This window comes from Epinephelus fuscoguttatus, linkage group LG16 (genome assembly GCF_011397635.1).
Source record: "Epinephelus fuscoguttatus linkage group LG16, E.fuscoguttatus.final_Chr_v1".
In the NCBI taxonomy this organism is placed as follows: domain Eukaryota; kingdom Metazoa; phylum Chordata; class Actinopteri; order Perciformes; family Serranidae; genus Epinephelus; species Epinephelus fuscoguttatus.
The window spans coordinates 33,432,281-33,455,263 of record NC_064767.1 but is presented as its reverse complement, the minus strand read 5'-3'; the positions used below and the strand labels follow the sequence as shown (position 1 = coordinate 33,455,263).

Below are 22,983 nucleotides of genomic sequence, written 5' to 3'. Positions count from 1 at the left end.
ACGTTACCCTTTTATTTTGAAATTCTGTGTCACCGCCAAACAGCAGCAGGCAGATGGCAAGCAGCCAAGAGAAAGACAATGAGGATAATGTAATTTATTCAGGAAATATTTTTTATTTCGGAGAAAATACGGGTCAACAGACAGAGCACATGCCATACTGTATGCTGCGAGATAAGACACAAGGTAACATTACTTGAGTGGCATTTCACTCCGCTAATTTCTTGCTACAGCAACATTAGCTGCTCTGTTTCAACAATGTTCGGCTGAAAAAACGTGCATGCAGGCTGAAATTCAACCATGTTGTTCAGTCAGAAGATGCAGTGACTTAAACCAATGGTGAGTATGAACAAGTATAAATCATACATGTAATTTGTTAAGCTATGAGTAGAGAAAAAAAAGTCTGCGAGTCGCATATGCAGTGTAAAAATGCTTAAGCTAAGGGGTGACTAGCAAAAAAAATAGTTGTTTTGAATCTTGACAGTTATTATCGAGCTGAATAAGCTTTTGTTAAATGATCTTGTTATTAATTTAAGATTCATGGCTGCTTTAAGCCAGATAGACCTTAAGTTTTATGAAAAAGATCATGGTTTGGGTTAAAATGAAAAGATTTCTTCCATAAAAGTTTCTCTGGCAGAAAACCCTGAAGATTAATTTATCCCATTTGCTGTTTTATGTGTGTTAGTGGATACAGTTTAAAGTAAACTTTACTGCACTTATCATTTATGTCTTGTTTTTATCATTTATAGTCAAAAGTAAAAGAGAAAGGTATGGCAGCTTCAACTGTAACAGATTATGTTAAAAGATCACATATTACTGTCTCATATCGATCACGGGCCCTGAATCGCACTGAATCGAAATCGTACCACAGCAGACGTTAAAATATCGGCAAATATTGTATCCAAAGAATCGATATAATATGGTATCATGATAAAACTGGTGACTCACATCCCTGGTAAATATGACTGAATTATTCTTTGGTGCTCATGGTTTCCGTAAAATGAACTGAACAATTGAGTTATGGAGAATCAAAGAGTTAATGATGTGTAGCATGTCCATATCGACAAAAGTTTGATGTTAAACATACATACTTTGAAGCACAATGCTTATGCTGCATAGAACTAGCTCATGCAGATTCCCAGTGGGCTCCTGGTGTGTTTTAAGAGGTTTTGGTCATTTAAAAGCCAAGACTTTGTTTATTTAAAATCACATGAAAACTCCCAGATCCTGCCTTGTTACATTAATGCTAAGCCTTTTTAATCATAATTTTAGGAAGGCTTAAAAGGGAGGGAGGGACAGTGGCACTGAGTAGGACCAGAATGCAGTTGACAAGTGTCCGGTGCTGACTTGTCATAATGTGTTTATAAGCTTTAAAACTGTAATGTCTTTACGACTGGTAAAGTGTGAGCCTGTGTGTGTGTGTGTGTGTGTGTGTGTGTGTGTGTCTGTGTGTCTGTGTGTGTCTGTGTGTGTTATGTGGTCCTGGTGACACCAAATGAAGTGGGAACTACCACATAAAGCCATTGTGAGTATTTTGCCAGGTGATAATATGTCTTTCTATCTGTGGACACTTTGTCAACGCAATAATATCACAACCGTGCAAGAGGCAATCACGAAACTTAACAGGTGTGTGGTTGAGATCAAAATAAAGGTTGAGTTCAAAGATGGGTGTCATCCAAGCAAGGGTGCTGGAAGTAGAGAAGGGGCCATTGACCACCCCACTTTACACCCCTGGCTGGAAAACAGCTCTACATTAAAATGGGCTGGCTGACAGAAAGGTAAAGTTATGACAATATTCTAAATATAGCATTCACTTAAACAGATATTGTATTCTTAGGTGGGTTTTTAGGTAGCTAAAAACACAATTGCTGAGCGCTGTTTAATTTTTATGTAAGTGACACCGGAGATTTCTACCTGGAGGTTATTGAAAACAAAAAACAAAAAAAAAGAAAAAGAAATTAAAAAAAAAATAATTTAAAAATTGCCCCGAAAACTTCAGCAGACCTAGCATTTGAAAGATAAACATTATGAATTTAAGTTCATTTTCTGACTTATTAATAAATTAATATTGCACGTTGGGATGCTTTTCCTGTCGTATGAGTGGTAATGCTAACATATCATCAGCATGTGGAAATGACCTCATAGGACCAGCACTTGAAGTGCTGGTGCTAAATGTACAAGACGAGCGACTTGACTCTGCAATTTATCCACATGAATGGCCTGGAGGGCGAAGACGTTGCTCTGTTGAGAGCAATTATAGCTGAACAATAGGCCAGTGATGATGGTGATGATGACAACACTGCCTTTGTTGATGACAGTCTTGACAACGGTGATGAAGTTCAACCAGCTGAAGACAATGCCGCTGAGCCTCAAGTTGACATAAAAGTCTGCCAGCCTGTGGAAGCAGAAGATCCCCTGCCTGGAGGATCCAGCAGGAGGGCATGATGAAGACGGTCATGAGATGAGCAGCAAGTGATTCAGGTGCTTGTCTGACATTGTCTCAGACAGAGAAAATGAGAGCGATAATGAGGAAGATGACCCAGCGTCAGAGCCCACCTATAGCCCAGCGCCAAGCGATGATGAGATGAGCAGCTGGTGACTCAGGTGCTTGTCTGACGCTGTCGTCGACAGCCACACTGACAGATATGCTGAGGCAGGTGACCCAGTGTCAGAGCTCTCCTCTGGCCCAGCACCAGAAGGATCCAGGAGGAGGTAAAGAGAGGAAGATAATGAAGGTGATGAGATGAGAAGAAAGCAATTCAGGTGCTTGTCTCGTGCAGTGTTTGACACAGAGACACTGAGGCAGTAGACCTAGCGTCAGTGTCCTCCTCTAGCCAAGTGTTTGGAGGATCCAGGAAGAGGTTAAAGGAGGAGGATGACAAAGAAGATGGGGAGGCAGCAAAAAATTCGGACACTGAAAGTTTGCTGACAGACTACAGTGACTGCAACACCCCGTCTCCTGGGAGATGTTGTTTAAGATGGTCATCCCTGGAATAAAAGAATGATCAAAAAACACTAACAAAATGATCATCTCTTATTCTGATGAATCTGATGTCATCTTACTGTTTTTCCAGCGTCTTTAAATATATCTGTGGAAACTACACTTCACTTCACATCATTTTTAAGCATGTATTACAGCTGTACTGTGCTAAAATGTTTGAGTTTCTAGAGATTTACATTGTTTACTTTTGACTATGGAAATAAATTTTGCATACATATACATACACTAAGGAAATCCATTCATTTAAGCCTTGGAAAGAAGTGTCTTCCCTCATTTCCATTGATGTCGAGATTCAGAATAATACACAGATTTTTAAAAAAAAACAACAACAACAAAAAAAAACAACAGAACAATACTATTGTGAAAGCAAATGCACACCAAGGTGAAGTGGTTTGAGATCATCGTCTTGAGAATGCTGGCTTTATGGTTTTAGCTGGCTAATGTTAGCTAACGTTAGCTTGCTCACTAACCCAGATGAACTGTTTGCTAGCTAACACAGAAAAATACTGTCTTGAGTGATAAAAGTCATTTAATTAATTAACACTCCAGGGCTCATCTGGCTGGTATGGCTATCTTGTCGTGGGCAAATTACTTTATTTAGCTAACGTTACTAAGCAAGCAACGCCAGATCAGACTAGTAGCCCAGTTATAGCTAGCTGGCTACCTTAGCTTGTAATCACGGTCAGTCTTGTGTTTGCTACTGCCAATGCCTAGGTGCTCACTCACAGAGTGCAAGCACCAGAGTGTGAGCAAAGATGGTGGATAAACCAAGACGGTCCACTGCGAGTCAGTTTCCTGTATCAGTGTCACGTGGAGTTCGCGACCACCACGCCCCTTTAGGAGACTAACAGCAGGTCCTGAGTCCATTGACTTCAGTGGGAGAAATGAACGTGATTACAGATTATGGCCGATTCTTTTGCCCCATAGTCACAGAAGCAGATATTGGACCCATTTATCACAAGCCACATATCTTCAGAACATTCCGACACCAAAATGGCAAATTTCAGATAGCCAAATCAAGGAAAAATTTACTTTGTTCAAGACCTGTCTCTGTCTCAACAACACACTCTCGCAAAATCTGGCAACAGATATCTCCTCTCTGGTGCTGAAATCAGTGCAGTTTCACCAAAGATACTGGATTAAAAAAAAAAATTTTCCAGCAGATATCTTAGTTACAACATGATTGAGCTAGCAAAGCAGTTTTGTGTTGCTATGTGTGGTATTTATTGAGTTTTGGGAAATCACGATGTCTAGAAAGCATCACTGGCTGCAGCTGACAGGGACAACTAACAGCGGCAGCAAAGCTAACATCAGGACGTCATCTGTTAAAAGCCTCCCGTTGTTGGATACAACATGAAACTACTCCAGTTAGCTCAATCATGTTGTAACTAAGACATCCGCTGGAAAAAAAAAATTCACGGACCATTTATTTATTTAGCTTACGGCCAGTAAGGGTACACACATGTTGACAGAAGCGAGGTTGGGGATACTCGTCTTTGATTGGCGGTTCTCCATTGTCATTGATTGGGGTACGGGGACAACGCCTACTTAGGAGACCGGAAATGTATACCATTTCATACAATGGGAGTATATTGTAGGTGGGCCATCTTGTAGTAATCCAGTATCTTTGGTGTGAGCAACAGGATGTTGACTGCATTTCACTGAATGGCCTCAGAGAGAGTTCTCACTAACAACAAATATGTTTTGAAAGTTACATACAGAACCTTTAATATATCAAAAGCCAAATTTATTTAGATTTTGCAGCAAAAACGTTCAGTTATGGCTTATTTACATGGTTGATTATGAATTAAAAAAAATAGCTTCTCCGTTAGGGAGTTTTTATGTCAATAGATGTGACTTAAGCTTTATACAAAGCCAGTCATTTGTTTTTCTGTTACTTATTGGAAGTTTGTATGAAAATGTATGATGACATAGGAAACTTTAAGAATTGTACATAAAGACCAGGTAGCAGATATGATGGTATGAAAATTGACGTACAGTGTCAGGGGGTTTTATGAATCTGTGCTCTGACACACAGTTTTAACGCACCCGTAGTGTGACACTGGAAATTTATACAGAAGTATTTAATGAGAAGGAGTTTTTCCGCCAAAGTACAGTAGCATGTACTGTGACAAACAGACTTTTTCATGTACATGAAGTTGGGGCTGAAAGTATGTAAATACACGATTTAAGACCAACACAAAGAAAGCCAGCAGGAGGAGGATACTGGTCTGTCTGTGGCCGTCTGAAGCTCTCTGGTAGGTGGGCTTCATACAGCTGTCTGGCCCTCGTGTTGCCCATGTCCACCATACTCTGCAAGAAGAGAGGGAAAGGAAGAAAAAACTTAAAATATATAAGTGGTGTACTAGCAAAGCAATTGGTAAAGTGTAAGGCTGTACTGAATGTCTTTTTACATTCAGAACTTCTATTGAGCTTTTCGAACGAAGCTTTGAATGTCTGTCATCATATTTTGATGAATATTAAACATTTATTGAATTTTTTTTAATGAATAAATGTAATTTATGGTGCTGTTAGATTGCTGATAGACCACCCCGCTAATACAGTTGCATGCCTCCCTGTTGTGAGAGCAAACAGTTTTTTGACTGCAGTAAAAATGTTGTTTTTGAAAGGCTAAATGCCAACAAATATGGATTGAAGCAGAATATTTCATTAAATAAAAAAATGTTGTGAAATTTGGAAATGATTAAATGTATCTTTTCTTTTCAATAAATTTTGACTTTTGGACTTTGCAGCGCTTTGGATTCAGAAACATCCTATGCAGCCACCACTGGAATCTAATTATTAAAACAGTATATGACTAATAATATTAGTGTAGTCGAATCTTGATCTGCAACTGTGTAGAAATACTGGGTTTGAATAGGAGGAATAGTCATGCAACAAAAAAAGCTGTGCAGCATTTGAATGTTGATTTAGAAATCTAATGCCAAAATTATGAAAGAACCTTTGGAGCTTCGAACTACTCGGTACAGCCCTAGTAAAGTGCCTTTAAGAACATGTCAAACACACACAGGGAGTTCTTTGATTCATCACATTTGCATTCAACTCAATTTGCCTGCTGACTCCTTTCCATGCACGCTCACACACACATGCGAACGCACCAAGTGAAAGACACACTGGTCTTATGTGTCAAGGCTAAATTAAGAGGAGGGTGATAAATGAGGTGATGATAGGAGAAGTGGAGGAGATGGAGTCGGAATAATCAGCCATCCAGAATTAATTAGTCATTGAAAACAGTGATTAACATTCAGAGTGAGACCCTTTTGACTCACACTCAGCTGATGGATAGGCACTGGCTTGATGAAACACACACACACGCTTTTAACATTGTGCTCACATACACACCGAACAATTGGATATATTAACAACTGGATGATTGAATAAATTATGGGCATGCTCAGGTGAGTTTCACAGACACACACACCAGCTCCTGATTTATTGTGTGTAATTGAATCAATGTGACATGCTAGTTAGCCACAAAACACACCTATACACAGACTGATTACTGTTCTCTATATTCCCAAAGCAAGGTGTGTGTTTACACATGAGCATGTATACTCATATATCATGTTGATAGAAGGCGGGAAAATAAGTTTAATTCATAATTTGAACAACCATCTGCAATGGTTACTATTTAGAATAATATTACTATCAGCAATGTTCTGATACTTTATTTGGACCACTGGCTCCATGATACTGACTAGCTTACCATTTGAAAAACCACACCTTATATTACGAGCAACCATGTAGAATACCTAAGTTACAGTTAGCTGGCTAACTAAGCTCAGGTTATTGTTAGCTTGTTGGCAACTACTACATCGCTCCTGGCTAATGAAAAGTGCTTTGCTCTTGTATCTTCTATTGTTGCCTAAATTAGCATTGATTGGTATAATACGTAAGTTGGTATTCCATACTTATTTAGCTAGGAAAGGTAATTTTGCAAGCTAGCCAACAAACAAATCCACTCAGTATTTTGCGAGCAATAAAGTTAGTGAACAAGCTAGCTAAGGTAGCCAGCTATCAAGTAAGTCTAACCAAGCTTTGCTACACTGATCTGGCATTGTTTGCTTCGTGACCTCAGCTGATAATGTAATTTGCAAATGGCAAGATAGCCTATAGGAGCCAGATAAGGCCTAGAGTCTGGATGAATTAGTAAATGACGTTCCTCTGCATTAGCAAGCAAGTTAACATTAACTAACATTAGCCAGCTAAAACCACAATATTAATATATATTTGACATATTTTCTGCCAATGTTGGGATTTATTTTCAACACCCAGGGGCACTGAACTTAATGGATACTGTTCATCAGACAACAAACAAGACAAAAATTAGCTAGCGAGCACAGCCCACGGACCCTTCACCTCACTCCCCGCTGCTAGGAAACAACTTCCGGTCAAGATGGTGGTCCACAGGGTGGTCCAGGATCAGACCCCCCTGGTGCTCAGGCTTGTACTGGCTGAATTTGAGTTGCTATGGGGCACTTAGTAAAAGACTGTCTCCTCTAGGCAAAAATGTTTACAACAGAAATAGCATGTGTGGAGTCTGTCTTGTGGTGGGTGCCGGTCATTTGTTGGCGTTGGAGGCAAGGCACTGAAACGCGGTAACTCCACATCCTTTGGGTTTTCCAGGAAACGTGTGACCTGAGTTAGTAACATAGAAGTAAGTCTACAGGCTGCTAGAGGCAACCAAAAGAGTCAGGGAAAGTCTCAGCTTTTAACTTAGGTTACAAATACTGGTGAAAAGTTACATACAGAACCTTAAATGTATTGGTAATGTCAAAGACTCTACAGATAGTAAAACCAAAATTATTTTTTTGTCACTTTTACTGGTTTCTTTATTTTATTACTTTTACCAAGGATGTTATGTTTCAGTTCGGTTTGTTGGTTTGTTTGGCAGTTGTCAGCAGGATTACAGAAAAATGAATAAAACTTGATGGAGAGGTGTAGCATGGGCCACAGAGGAACCCATTAAATTTTGGAGCAGATCTGAATGACAGGGTGGATACGCAAATTATTCTTCATTTTTGTTTACATTAGGAGATAGAGCATTTAGTCATCACTGAATAAATGCCATACATCTTAAAATCCAGAAGACGATAGTTAGGTTTAATAGTGACAGAACATAGCCTATAGTAGAAATACAATGATCCATAACACAATCCATATTCAGTTTTACCAGTAACGCTCTGGGGTAGTCTCCACATGTAGTTGCTCAAACGTCATACAGAAAGCAGTCGTTATGGTGCGCTCTGGGCCAGTGGTTTATGGGAGAACTGGCACAATTGTAACAATGCCAGGGTAATACCGTTTTTTTTTCTCAAACTAGGTGTGGCTATATAAACATACCATGCAACATACTGTATTCTTACCCACATCCAAATTTCAAAATTTCAATTGTCTGTGATAAACTCCACCTTGTAAACATATCATATATCATATCATGTTCATATTTTTTCAGTCTAAGCACTTGATATTTGTACATAGTGTTCTCACAGATGAATTTTAAGTATGTCAAATATTTCCAGTTTAGAGGTATATAATATTTCCAGACATATAGTGGTCGCACTTGCAGCTTTTCATATGACAGAAAACTGGGCGATTGGCCTTGGTGGAGGTTTGTGCTCTGCATGTGCCCTTCTAGTTTCCATTTCGGATAAATATATTTGAATATATATAATATATGAATATATTTAAGGATTTAGCAATTAGAGTTCCCATCATGCTTCGGGTCATGGAAAAGATGATGTAAATCTGCACCATAACTGTTCATGCAGTGTGAGCCACCAGCAGCTTAGATATACAGTTATCACTTGGATTATTTGGATAACAATTTTTTTTTAAATTTGATTACATCATAAGGATTGTCTTTTTTCTAAGACTTGTGTAGGGATTTATTGACTTTTGTGATGAACATCAAAGACACTGTTATCACCAGAAAGAGTTTCTCTTATTCCAGCATGAATGTACAATTTCTGTGTGTTTCAATTTGACTGTAAATCTGAGAGGAAAGGATGCAACTTCTGACACAAATTGGGTCAACTCTGGTTCAAAGAGTTAAAAGAAAACCTCGTCCGTAAAACAGAAATTACATTGTGCCACTCCAGCGATTTTTAAAGGCCAACCTGCACAAGGCAAACAATAATTATCTGATAATTTGTTGACCATTTTCTCCAACTGTTTTTTTATTGTATTTGAAGCACAGCTTGTTGACTGTCCCAATTTTAAAATGGAAAAGTAAATCATGTTGAAAATCACAATAATCAGAACATCTGATCTTTGATAGGGGAGCTACTGGCCAGGACCACAACGAATCAAGTCCAAATTGGTCTCATTAGAACCGTAGATATAAATTAAAAAGAGTAACAGTAACAGTAACAGTACTGAAAGGCAGTGAGAATTGTCATTGATGGTGTGTACGTCTCTGTTTGTGTGTATACCTGGATCTGCTCGGGTGTCCACTGGTCCAGATTGACAGATTTGACTCTGGAGATGTGGACACCCAGGTTACGGTGGATGCCGGCACAGCGGATACACATGAATACCCCGAGGTTCCATGACGCCCATCGAGGACCTAAAATAGGAAAGAAAGAGAAAGGGAGATTTCTGCACTGTGTACAAATGCTGATGTAAGGGTCCTGCTGTGTTATCAGTTTAACCGACTCAGTTCAGTAGTACTGCTGCAGAGAGGACGACTCCATCCCTATAACATTTGAGACAATGTAGCTTCAGTCTTTCAATTAAAATCTAAATTGTGGAAGTCATAAAACAGCAGGAAGTGATCAATTAAATTTGGCTGTGAAATGAAAAAGCAAACGAGAGACCGCTATTCACTCCAAACCTCTTCATCCAATACAGTCCATCAAAAATGTGCTTTAACGGATCACGGTTAACTCAATTCCAAGTGTGGATTTGCCAAGTACAGTTTCTGAATTTGTCATCTAACAATAAAAGCTTTTCTAGGTTCTGGCAACACTTTGTTAGAAACAAATATAGCAAGACCTCTGTGGTCAGTATGAGCAGTGATGTCCACCAAATACAAAGTTTAAGAAAACAGTCCTATCCACAGAAACTCGAGCTGAGAAGTTGCACTTTGGACAAACTGTTTGACTGACAGGGGATTTGTGGAATGTGCAGGAGCACACAGGTACAGTACACTATCAGAGTTGGACAGAAACTCAAGAAGTTAATAAGAAAAGATAAAATCCAAACAGCAGAAACATTCAAAGCCTTTACTCACTTTGGAGAAACTGTCTCACTTGAAAAGCCTAGTTTAGTATTTCAGAACGTACACACTTCAACTTTAGGTTATCCTGAGACATTTTGAAGACATTCTTATCAAAACTGCTCTGGAAGTAATATCCCAAATCCCTTCAATACATGTTAATGGGATTTTACAAAGGAGCATAGTGAGGTCTGTATTATTTATGGATATCATTTGATTGCAGTTCCTGTGGTTTAAGAAATATTCTCCTCTATAAAAGTACAGTTCAGTTAGTCATTTTGAAGCACAAGAAAATGTAGAGATTTATCATTTTTTATATTAAATGTACAAGTTGTATCTCTAGAGCAGCTGCATTTAATCAACTCCAAATTAGACAGAGTTTTTTAAATGCTACAGACTTTTCAGATTGCTTCAAATCTGGTCTTTAAAGGCTGAAGAAATATGAAATTCATGTACTTGTATGGCATTTATTCTCAATTTCTTTCATTTGGTGATTAATAGCTTTAATTAAATGTCAGTATAATTAAAAACCTATAATCAAAAATGAAAGGTATAATAAAAACAGGCATTTTAGTCCAATAAAAGCAACTTTGAGTTTAATAAACTGGTTTTCAAAAGCTTTCACTAGCTCAAGGGTCAAGGGGAATTTTAAATTCATAAAGCCTAACCAGAATTAAAACAAGAAAACTGCCACATTATCCATTATATGTGGTAGGACGACGGGGTGAAATACAGCTCTAAATCCATTCTTTCTGAGCGCAGTGCAAATTCTCATAGCACCAAACTGAAACCAACTCAATTTGGGAAGAGTCCAAGTTGGATTTTGGATCCCTGCTTGCTAGACAGAGGTCACTGCAAAAATAACCATACATGAGGTTACATAAAAAGCCCTGGCAGAGAACAAGAAACAAGGCCACGCGCTTGCTGCACAGAACCAGAAGAAGGAAAGAACCTTCAGGCATACGCAAACAAGACTTTGACTCCTGCTGACACATGATCGTGCCATGTCTGTTGAGAGGAGGGATGGAAATTTTGAATCATCCCACAAGCAACTGCCCCATAAGAGTCAGTCTGAAGCAGGGTCTGATGTCTAATAACACTGCAACCCTGCAGTCCTGCAACAGTAGTCTAGGACCTTTGCCATGACAGCATAACATATCAAATACTTTAAAAAGCAACTGTTCACCAAATCCTTATCCTGAGTGGCCACTGTCCAATCATAGGTTAGCAACCATCACTAGGCACAGCAGGGTGGGAGTGTAGATTTCTCTACAAGCCAAAGCACGGGGCAGTACCCTGTTTATTTTTTTTTAGCTTTTCAAAAACCAAACACACAGGAACAATTGCACAAGTATGTCTGTACTGTATTCCTCATAGTAAGGCTGGGCAATTTATCAATAGTATATCAAAATCGTGATATGAGAGTAGATATCTTAGATTCTGGATATCGTAATATCATTAAGTGTTGTATTTTCCTGGCTTTAAAGGGTACATTACAGTTAAGTGATGTAATTTTCTGAACTAAACAGACTGTTCTACCCACTTAGTCATTAGCCTATATCCACATTACTGATGATTATTTATAAAAAAAAAAAAAAAAAATCTCATTGTGGAAATATTTTGTGAAAGTACCAATAGCCAACCTTACAAAATTGAAATATTGATTTTGAGGTATTTTGTGAAATATATCATATTCAATTTTCTCCATATCAGCCAGTCGTATCTCATTTTAGTCCTATTCTTGCCAAGCAGTCACACACACTGTATTCTTTCTTGACGGTTTTAAGTCTTGGCACAAATATGTCTTTCACTTTTCATGTGAACAACCAAGTGCAACACTTTGAGTGTCTTCCAGGAGAGACTGTCTGAGAATGTGCGGCGTTATCCCCACATTTACAATTCAAGTTTCCTTCCTCTCAGTGACAGTCAGCTTTGCACTCCATCATGGGGTTGAAAATTTGGTTAATAATATGATATTATACTAAAAGACTGAAGCTGAGGGCCTGGCTCTGCTGGAAAAACGTGGTTTGTACGATGTGTCGTCTGATCACATTGGACATCAAATGTGTTTGTATCTGTTTCCAATGATCACATTCAAAGACTGTCATTTTAAAACAAGTCAGCTGGAGACATTAAAAAGTTAACTCATGAAGCTAAACTTAGCTGATTTTGCCAACTTATTTCAGCAATTAAACCAGCCACAGACAGTTTTCATTTCAGCAAATAAACCTGGCGCTGACCAGCTAAAAATGAGATGACAGCTTTTGTCTGCTTCTGTCTGAGATCAAGGTTCCACTGTGTGAAAAATGAATAAGAATTTTGCATGGTAAAGCTGCATTTGTGCAGAGAGACAACAGAAAGACTGACAGACAGAAAAGGTAACAAAGAGGAATGGGGCTTAAATTATGGCAGAATTCAAACAACGTTAGACTCTCCAACCCCCACTTCACTGAAAATAAAATAAAATAAGTTGCTAAAGGGATCTCAAAAGACACCAAAATTAGGCAATAGACTTCTTTCCCATTGCCAGTAGACGAGTATGCCTCTGTTTTTTTTCTTTACTAGTGTGTCACGGTTGACATTGGAGATGTGTGGGAAAACACGTTCTGATACCTTTTCAGTCTCTCTTTCAAACTCTGTGACAACATTGTTTGAGCATTGCTTGGATGGAGACAGACAGAATTTTGTGACAGTGTGTCATTGCATCATGCGGCAAAAGGGGCAAAAGTGATCGCCTCCAATCAGGTGTTCCATCACTGCCAGTCGGAGCTGATCGGAGCTGGAGCTGATAAATACCCCTGACTACTGCAAAGTCATTTGTCCTGGGATCATAACATTTCTTACTAAGTCAGATGTTAGTGGGTGTTGGTGGGTTTTTTTGTCCAGTGTGCAAGGGGCAAGCCTATGAAATGAATTAGGGCTGGGCAGTATGGCCTAAAATCAATATCATGGTATTATTTTGGGGGGATGCGGTGACGGTATGATATCGCGGTATCGTCTTTGCTCTATTTTTTACACCTTAAATAAAACAATTTAAGAAGCCATACAAGTCTAGGATGGAAACTATTTATTGTCAGAAGTAAAACGGTTGCTAATCCATCTATTATTGTGTATGCAAACGTTATATAGTATGTATAAACTTTAGAGGGAAGAGGGAGGGCCGGTGTGCCAGATTAACTGGTGTTGGAATTAACTGGTGAGACAGATGTGTGGTAGGCGTGGCCTGTGTGAACCCATTGTCAGCTAACCAGGAAATAAACATTGCGATCGCTTCGCGTCTGTATTTCATTCATCTAAAGTTGTCGTTTGCAACATTATGATAGAAACAGTATGCTGGACATTACTCACATTAATGAGTCGCCGTTTCCACTGATATCCTGGGAGGAGAGATAAAAGTGTGTAACACATAACATACAGGGGGACACAGGCTGAAGTTGACCCCGGCTCACTGCGACAACGGCTTAGTTCATAGGTCGCCTGCTCTATCCACTAAGCCACCGACGCTCTTTCATTGTGTAATGTATCTTTACGTTATGGAGTGGGCAACGTTGGTGTCTCTGTTAATGCCTGTTTACAAAACTGTAAATGTCAGTAAGTCAGCTACAAAATGTTACTGTCATCAGTCTTTATCATATATCATTATTAATTCCATATCAAGTGGATCTGTGAGCTGTCTGTGCTTTCCCACAGCCTGTGAGTTACACATACAGTCAGAAGTGTTGGCGTGTAGTGTGGAGCAGTTCACTGTGGGAACATGTGATCCGCTCAGATTAACTTGTGATACTATCATCGATTGAGTTTTACACCAAATGCTACACACTTTAATTTTGCTCAACACAACAATATTCTTTACAGTTCATTTAAACTCATTCATAAACATTTGGCATGACTGTGAACTCTAATTTTAAAGCAATTTGGATGCATAGGTGCGCACAGGTGTAGGAAATGCTAATCATCAGAGGCACAGACTAATGTCAGTATTGTAGCCTATACACTTATATCGTGTGACTATAACGTATCAGTACACTCACATTTTGGATGCATTCAGGTTTTTATTATTGTGAAGCGTTACTGAATGTCACAGGGAATCGTGCTCTCCTGGCTCTCGTCTTGGCTTGACATCTCCGTGGCTCAACGTGTCTTTGGAGGATATCAGTGGAAAAGGCGATTCATTAATGTGAGTGATGTCCAGACCAGTATACTGTATCATCATGTTGTAAACAACAGCTTTAAATGAATGAAATACAGACGTGTAGCGATCGCAATGTTTATTTCCTGGTTTTCTGACATCGGGTCCACACAGACCACGCCCACACCACATATGTCTCTGTCACCAGTTAATTCCACACCAGTTAATCCGGCAGACCGGCGGCTCCTGGGCCCCCTTCTCCCGCGAGCCTGGGTTTGGTGCGGTTGGCCAGGCCACCTCCATCACTTGGCGAGGTAGGTGTGTGAGGCCGCCGTAGCCTAGAGTACTGCGGTATGAAGGTAACGTTAATCACAAAAGCAGCGGCTCATGTCTACTGCGGTAAGTTACCATCACTGCAAATACCGCCCAGCCCTAACTCGAGCACATGCTTTGTCTTGAGATGGTAAAATAAATTGCTCGTGTTACCTTTGTTTGCTGTCACTGTCACTAGACACTTCTTGCAAATTGTGTTTTTCTGCTCACTATCCGACTGTTTAAAGCCGAACCAAGTCCAAATCATGGACGTAGCACCGTTTTTTTTAACCAGCTCCTCTTGCTCCACTGTCTCTGTGCTTGCAGCCATTTTCACACTGAGGCAGGTGCAATGACGTCATCAACAATAGGACGGTAGAGTGCACATCTCTACCGTGGGCCAAATTTATATCATTTCTACCGTCTACCGCATATAGTACTGCACAGCCCTAAAATGAATGGACGATAATAAAGGTCTCCATGTGCTGCAAACAAAGTAGTTTCTACAGTATGTTGTCTAATCATGGCTTAAGGCAAAAGTTTTTGTTCTCATTCAGAATTGCCATACTCAAAGGCAAGGCTTGCCATCACAGCTGATATACTGTCTCGCAGCAATGAATTGTACAGATGGCTGTAATGGCACACACTGCCGGACTCTCCTTGAAGAAACTGGTGATGTTGTGCAGTTGTAAACACGAAAAATTAAATATATAGTTTTGAGACAGAAGGTCAAACCTTGCCTGACCTTAAGATCTTTGCAAACCCGGCCAATTGCTGCATTAAATGGGCATTATTGTTGGATTTTCTCTCTTGGAAAATTACAAAAAGCTCCACTCAATTCCACAATTGAAAAGCAGGATTTAAATGCTGTAAGACACTTCAACACATACCTCTCAACCTTCTGAGGTATATTAAGGCCCTAGTCACTGAAACCCAGAATATTAAAGGGGCAGTTCATTCCAAAATCAAAATTCTAGATTTGTCCTCATACCTGTATTGCTATTCAGCAGTCTCGATTGTTCTGGTGGGAGTTGCCAAGTGTTGGAAATATGGAACATAGAGATGTCTGCCTAAATGTCAGAAAAATTGAGAAAATGCCTTTGCTTGTGTTGCTCAAAGCACCAAAAAAGAAGAAAGCATGCATCTACTCATGGACAAGAGGCTCCTGACAGTGTGAGATGTTAGCATCAATGGCGTCTGCCTCGGCTGAGCTGTAATGTTATCAAGCTCAGTAGTGCTAGGTGAGCTAACAGTAGGTGCACGCTTACTTCTGCATAGTAATACGGTTGGCGGGTGTAGTTTCATAGAAAGGACATAGTTCCTACATGAAACTGCTCACAACTGTGGATTATCTTAAGTAACTTGTTCATGATTTCTGGAAAGATACATTGCTGTTGAGTTATTCAATTGCATTTTTTTGGCACTTTGAGCACCACAAGCCGAGTGCCATCTAGCTCCATTGAGAGAAGGCAGACATCTCTACAGCCAATATCTCCAACATTCGGCAACTCACACCAAAACAATCTACATGTATAAATGGCACTATAGGTAAAAGGAAAAATGTTATCTCAATTTGGGGGTGAACTGTTCCTTTAACACACTCATGCATAGTTTTGGAATCCTCTTAAAAGATCTTGTTTGAGTGAGTCCAGGTTAAGAGCTTCCCACAGAAATCTGTGGTCCAAATACATCATCAATCATATATAAAGTAGTACAAAACAACCCTCGCTCTGCCAAATCTCCATGGGGATGAATGGGAGATGGCACGGAAATGACAGTCAAATCATTTTAATGGGCTAGTGGCTACAGTCCCTCAGCACCATCGTTGGCTCTATCCCTCTCCAGACCGTGAAGCTTACTATCTGTCAATTTGACGACTGAAAGCGACTTTGAACACAGCAAGTGCAAAGGATCAACTTTTATGGATCCGGGCTACATAATGGTGGTGCAGCAGGGATGGTTGGATGGCAGCGGGGATGCATGCAGTCTAGTGGGCCTGCCTGTCTCGAGTAAGAGCATCAGTGTGTTAATGCAGTGGCACTAATGCGCTAGACGGCCTAAAGGAGCATTAAGGCAGGGATGACTGAGTGTTAAGCCTGAATCAAGCAGCTCAGCCATTGTAAGCTGGACTCTATCTGTATGGATTGGACCTCACTTTGGTTTGCTCTTAGATAACCTCTTTCAACACATTCTCCAAAACATATTGTACTTCTCTTGTACTTTACATACAGAGCACATGCAGTGTGTGCATACCCACATATCGCACATGTACGCATGCAGTGGCTGAAAATCAATTTTTGGCACACTGCAAATCATCCAGATACACTGACATTTTCCTAACAGTAGGTTTTCACAATGGATTCTCATTCTCCACTGGCTGCATAGTATTTCTATTACTGTGAGAAAATCAATTGAGCGCTTCAGCAGGGTCTGACTGTATTTAGAAAAGTGAATGGCTCACACAAATTATACTCTAAAGTATGCTATTGTAGAAAGACATAAGCTTTCACTTGTGTCTCGCATGTTAAACTGTGCTGCACTGTTTCAACCAGTCAATCATATTTCTCTCTGAGATGATGAGCAGTCAGCGCTGATGCTCTTTGGCTCTCTGACTGGTGAGTTCACAGTCAGTAGATGATGACCAGCAATCCCTCCGAGTCACTTACTGTAATCTGATTATTCTTCGCTTTTGGCAGCAACCAGATTTGAGGAAGTTTATGTAAGTGGGCGTTCAGGTTCCCTTTATTCCTCTATTGCTTTAGGCATCACTGTGGTAGCAGTGGAGTAAAATGTTTTGGGTTTTTTTGCTCTAAAGAAGCAGAAAAAAAGCTGCTTCATAGGTTTAAGCACTCACTAGATAAATCTAAAAATTTTAAATCCATGTTAGTGAGCACTTCTCCTTTTCTTAGATGTGCCCATGCACCTGACAGGTGTGACCTATCAAGATGCTGATTACATAGCATGATTACGACAAAGGTGTGCCTTGGGATGGTCACAATGAAAGGACACTCTAAAATGTGCAGTTTGATCAAACAACAAAATGTCTCAAGTTTTTAGGGAGTGCAAGAATGTCCACCAAAGCTGTTGCCTGTGAACTGAATTTTCAATTTCTGTGAATTTGGCAGTACATCCAACCGACCTCACAACCACACAAGTCTGTTACAATGGCAAACTGCTGTCAGGTTAAAATCCTGGTGAGGACGAGAAGCATGAAGATGAACTTGGTGAACTGGTTTCTGAAGGGCTGTGCAGAAATTCTGAAAAAGCAATTATTGCATCAGTTGTTCAGGTGGCTGTTTCAAACCAGCTCACCAGCCCACTCATCTTGCAGGTGAAGACTCTGGATGTGGAGGTCATGGTCTGGTGTGGCTACACGTGGTCTGCAGTTGTTTGAACAGTTGAATGTACTCCCAAATTCCATTATACCATTTAATCACATCTTGGTAGGTCACAGATGTCTGGTGGATGGAATATTTGTATCTATTAAGTATATGAAAAAAGTCCTCCATCTTTAATTTACACCTGTGAAAAATAGGAGCAAAAACAAGTGCTGCGTTTAAGTTTTTGTTCAGTGTATATATTATTGTAAATAAAATTCAATGCAATTCAATAGAAATTAGTTTATACTGAAGGATATTCTTGTGCCAGAGAATTCCATAAATTACAGTAACACAAATTATCGTGACAACAATTACGTTCACAAACCAGTAACAACCAGAACTTCAAACACTGGGCCAAGTTTTAAAAAACAATAGAGCATTAAGTATCAGTATCAACATATTCCAAATATACAAGATACAAAGTGTGCAAAAATGAAAACCAGTGCCTAATAGAGTAACGATAGAAGTGAGAAAAGTACAAGAGTCACTCAAAACATAGATCACATTTAACATAAAAACACAGTCGTATGATAATCTATCAGCAAAATCAGTGCTGACTAACTTTGTGTAAACTAGGGTTTGCTCATTTGTATGAAGGAATGAATGAATGAATAATTTTTTTTACTATTGTTATTAATATTATTAAACAAGCATGCCCAACCAGCGTGGGCTTACAAGACACCAAAATGGTTTGGTTTATCCTGATTTCTGATGGTAATCTGCTCTGCTTTTGTGTGCATAGAAACAAAGTCACTGTTAGAGCATTAGCTTCCCTGACAGACTATTTTAGGTTCCCATTTTCACCTTGTCTTGTTTCCCATGAGATGGTTTCTGTCATTTTAGGTAGCTCTTATCACGCCGATGATTGTCCAGAGGTTATTTTTCTCATGAGTTTGGATATAATTAGTTATTTGATGCTATAAAAAGAGGTTCTCACATATCTTTGACAGCTGTCTGTTACTAAGTGTGCTAGCTATCAGTGGCGCTGCTCAAAATTGGGTCGGCTGGGTGTATGGGCAGCTCGGCGCAGCTCCATTTCCAGATCACTGGCTTCAGATTATGTCACCAAATCAAGATGGCAGCCTATGTGCCATATTTTGAATTCATTTTGGTACAGTGGGATGAAGTGTTGTCTTTATGTGCATTCTATGTTCTGGCTAGTAAATGTACATTGTTTGATTCTAAGGCTCATGGACTTTGTGTAATTTACATGATGGAAAGGAAAAAAAACGCTTAAGAAATAACAATTGCATTGATGTTATGCCTAAAAAATAAGGGAATAAAATTAGTAGTAGCACAGGGTCTAAACTGAAAAAATACTTTTCTGTTTTTATCTCTGCTTGAAATCCATGCTCTTTGTTGTAATATTAACTGTAACTTCTGTGGCAGGTGCAATATAATAGCAATTGTTTCAAAGAGGAGCCTTGGCTGTGGAGGGCAAAAGCCACTCTGATTTATGAGCGCTGACCTACTGCACTGGTCTGTATCTATTAACCTACCATTCGCTGCATGGTCTGTTTGGATGTTGTCCTATTCTGAATCAGCTGTTTCCATCTATTGACCTTTTCTAAAACAATAACTACTGTTTTCAGAATTCATCAATAATTTCTCGAGTAAAAACAAACTTTCCCTCCAGACCTAAAAAGACCTTCCCCGAGTCCTCAAACGAATAAATGCAACTGATGCTTATGATCACTGAATTGTACATGAAAAAGCAGTCGCATCTGAAACATTAATATCTGTTCGTCTGACTCTCGTGAATTATTCAGATTCATTAACAGTTTTATTATGCTATGCATCTTTACAATTGCTCTGCGTTGAAGTTTGGACAAAAACAGACAGCTGAATTGAGTTCTCTCAGTAAACATGAGCCCTGCAGTCCCCCCCTCCACACACACACACACACACACACACACAGAATACAAACACACCAATGCTAATTTGTAGACTGCTGACCTGATTAGACACAAATGAGCTCTTCTCAGATACACACACGCACACACACTTTAAGCACTTTCATGCAGGTAAATTCCAGCACATCATGCAGGGTGCCGTGGAGGAGGGCACACACGAGCATGCCTGAACAGACGTGACATACACAAGCACAGAGAAACAGATACCAATGAAGATGACATCACTGACACACACTTTATTAAATATGCGCACAAATACAAGCATTGATTTTTAGCTGCATGGAAACAGAAACACGCTGAGACAAATAAATAGTCATCCCAGCTGAGAGACACACAGACAGACAGCCTCGATGAGTGACAGCGGAACTTTCCAACTGGGAGCAGGGGGGGCGGTCAGCCAAGCATGAAATTAAAGCCCCAACTGTCAACCTGAGGACAGGACGACGACTGACGTGTGTGTGTGTGTGTGTGTGTGTGTGTGTGTGTGTGTGTGTGTGTGTGATGATGTGTGTGTAAATGTGTGCAACGGTGGCAGTGAGGTGGGGACGGCGACCATAGATGTCTAGTGAGGTGCTGTGTCCTTCCAAAGAGATCAATCTGGGACCCTTTTTTTAATCCTGCCTAACATTATGCTTATGTTGGTTTAAACTAAAATGCTCTGAGGCAACAAATAAAAAAGAAATAAGGAACATCTCAATGTACTGACATGAATCCTGCGAGCTCATTCAATCAATATTTTAAGCCAGAAAAACAAAATCTGCAACGAGGAAGCACAGCCGGTTCTTTCTCCAGGGACATAATAAAAAGCAAAGTTTAAAGCTTTAAGGCTGAAAGACACAGACTTTGTGGACTTGAACCATGTCTGCTTGACTCATACAAATCCTCCAGGAATAATAATACTGTAGTCTTTATCTGTTCTGAACCACAGCTTCCAGAAATCCATTCTGGCTACTGTCACTGCCCCCCATCTACCTTTTTTTTTTTTTTAATCTTTTTCATCATTTTTATTCTGATCGCTCTTTAGGTTTTATGTCCTTCTTTTCTCACGACTTACAGTGCTCATGTAAAATACACTGAAACACTGCATTACCAGAGCCCTGTATAGTTCTTTAAATTACGTCTGGCTGAAACCAATTTAAATCCTCTCCTTTTACTTCTAGGAATAAGAAACAACAGCTAATGTTACTGCATAAAGGCTGGATGGTGCCACAGGCAAGAGAATGAGCCATCCCTGTGCTGAAATTCAGCCTTATTTGCCTTTAAAAAGAAGGTTAACAACTTCCAGTGCCTAATTAATAAAATGTCTTCTTAGTAAATCATCGGAATGCTGCCAAAATTTTCAGCACAGGCCGGAGGAGAGTGGAGAGAATCACTGAGTGACGAGCCAGACGCTGAGGGGAAAATAAAAAAGCACTGTGCTGCTCCCTGCTGGTCCATTACTGTGATTCAGTGTCAGCAGTAATGAGGAGGAGTGGATGGACTGCTTCTATGAGGGGAAATGTTTTCCTCTCAGTGCAGCGTTTCCTCTTTATTATTACAATAATAAAAACTCATCACCTAGGCTTATTGTCTGTTCTTAAACAAATGGAGGAGCATTATGGTCCAGACAGTCTATAAATCATGACGAGTCAAACCATTATCAGAGGTAATAAAGACTCGAACAGCTAGAGGGGTTTACACAGAGAGACAGAACGCAGGTACAAAAACAGAAATAACAACTTTAGTCCACAGTCTGGCATGTGGGTTGTTTCATTATGTTTTTGATGGGAAAGAGATTAATGACAGAGCATCAGTGAACCTGTAGGCCACATGACGTAGAATGTTTTGACCTGTTCAGAATTTTAGAGTCAGACAGCAGACAGCAAAGTGACGGATGGATGGATAGAGAAAGTGAAGATATGATTCCATCTGCTGGTGACAGGAGGCAGTGTAGTGAATACAGCCAGAGTAAGTTCACACTCAAAACCAGACAATCATCCACTGAAGCAATACGTCAAATGACAGAACTCGATCTGGGAACTATTTTGAAATTGATTTATTCTTAATGCGAAAATATTTACTCTACGATACCATACCAGTTCCAATACCAGTATTCTTAAAGTGATAACCACACCAATAGAGTATGTTCTTTGATACCTTTTGCTTCTACTCCATTCTAGACCCTTCATGTGAATGAAGGGGCACGGACTATATCCATACTTCCGAATTAGGGATGCACAATATTGGATTTTTTGCCAATATCCTATATGCCGATGTATAACAACTCCTTTGACTGATAACCAATAGTGATATCGATATACAGTATCCACTCTTTTCCCCACCTAATTTTCGTGATCATCAAGTCTCTTATATCATGCATATCATGCATGCATACTCTTATCATGATGACCCAGATGGAGACATGAAATACAATAATTTTCAATGTATGAAATATTCATTCATGTACAAAATAAGAAAAAGCATGTTAAAAAAAAAAGCATGAAAAAGTCAATATGTTTTTTGAATGGGATTTTGGTAAAATGCCTCAAATAAGGTCTGTGGTTAACAAAAGCTTAAGCAAGTTTCAGGTTTTGTTCTACAACGTAAAACACGTCAGTAAATACCCTACTTGTGAATTTTGAAGCTTTTACGTGTCGTAAAAAAGGCGGTTGCTAACAAGTTGCTCAATACGACTATAAACCCTGTCGGGGACAGTAAACGTCATCCCCCCGAACAGGCGAGAGTGCTGGCAGTCCGCCATTACAGTTTCTTATTTAGCTTAAACAGTCCGACTTCCCCATTATACAATGTTTTTAAAATAAAGCGGCCGAAATCAGTTGAAAACTTAGTGGCGGTGACGTCAAGAGTCATGTGACCGTGGAGTAGTCATGTAGTCCGTTAAAGCCTAACGTTAGCTTTTTACTTCTGGCGATTGCATTTAAGCTTCAAATGCGGTATGAAAGGTGTTCATATGTGAAGATTATCTCGCTGAACAAAACCTAGTATCATAAACTTGTGTTAGCCACAGAGCT

The 22,983-nt window shown here is 39.6% G+C and overlaps 1 protein-coding gene across 5 annotated transcripts in view; it reads right to left on the bottom strand.

The window, feature by feature from the left end:
• smap1 (small ArfGAP 1) overlaps window positions 1–22,983 on the bottom strand; it is a 190,508-nt gene that overhangs the window by 157,210 nt on the left and 10,315 nt on the right. For all 5 annotated transcript variants that reach the window (XM_049600392.1, XM_049600393.1, XM_049600394.1 and 2 more), the window contains exons 2-3: window positions 9,454–9,587; window positions 5,226–5,311 (exon numbers count right to left, since the gene is read on the bottom strand). In XM_049600392.1, the coding sequence (XP_049456349.1) occupies window positions 5,226–5,311; window positions 9,454–9,587 (220 nt within the window). The remainder of the gene's footprint in view (window positions 1–5,225; window positions 5,312–9,453; window positions 9,588–22,983) is intronic.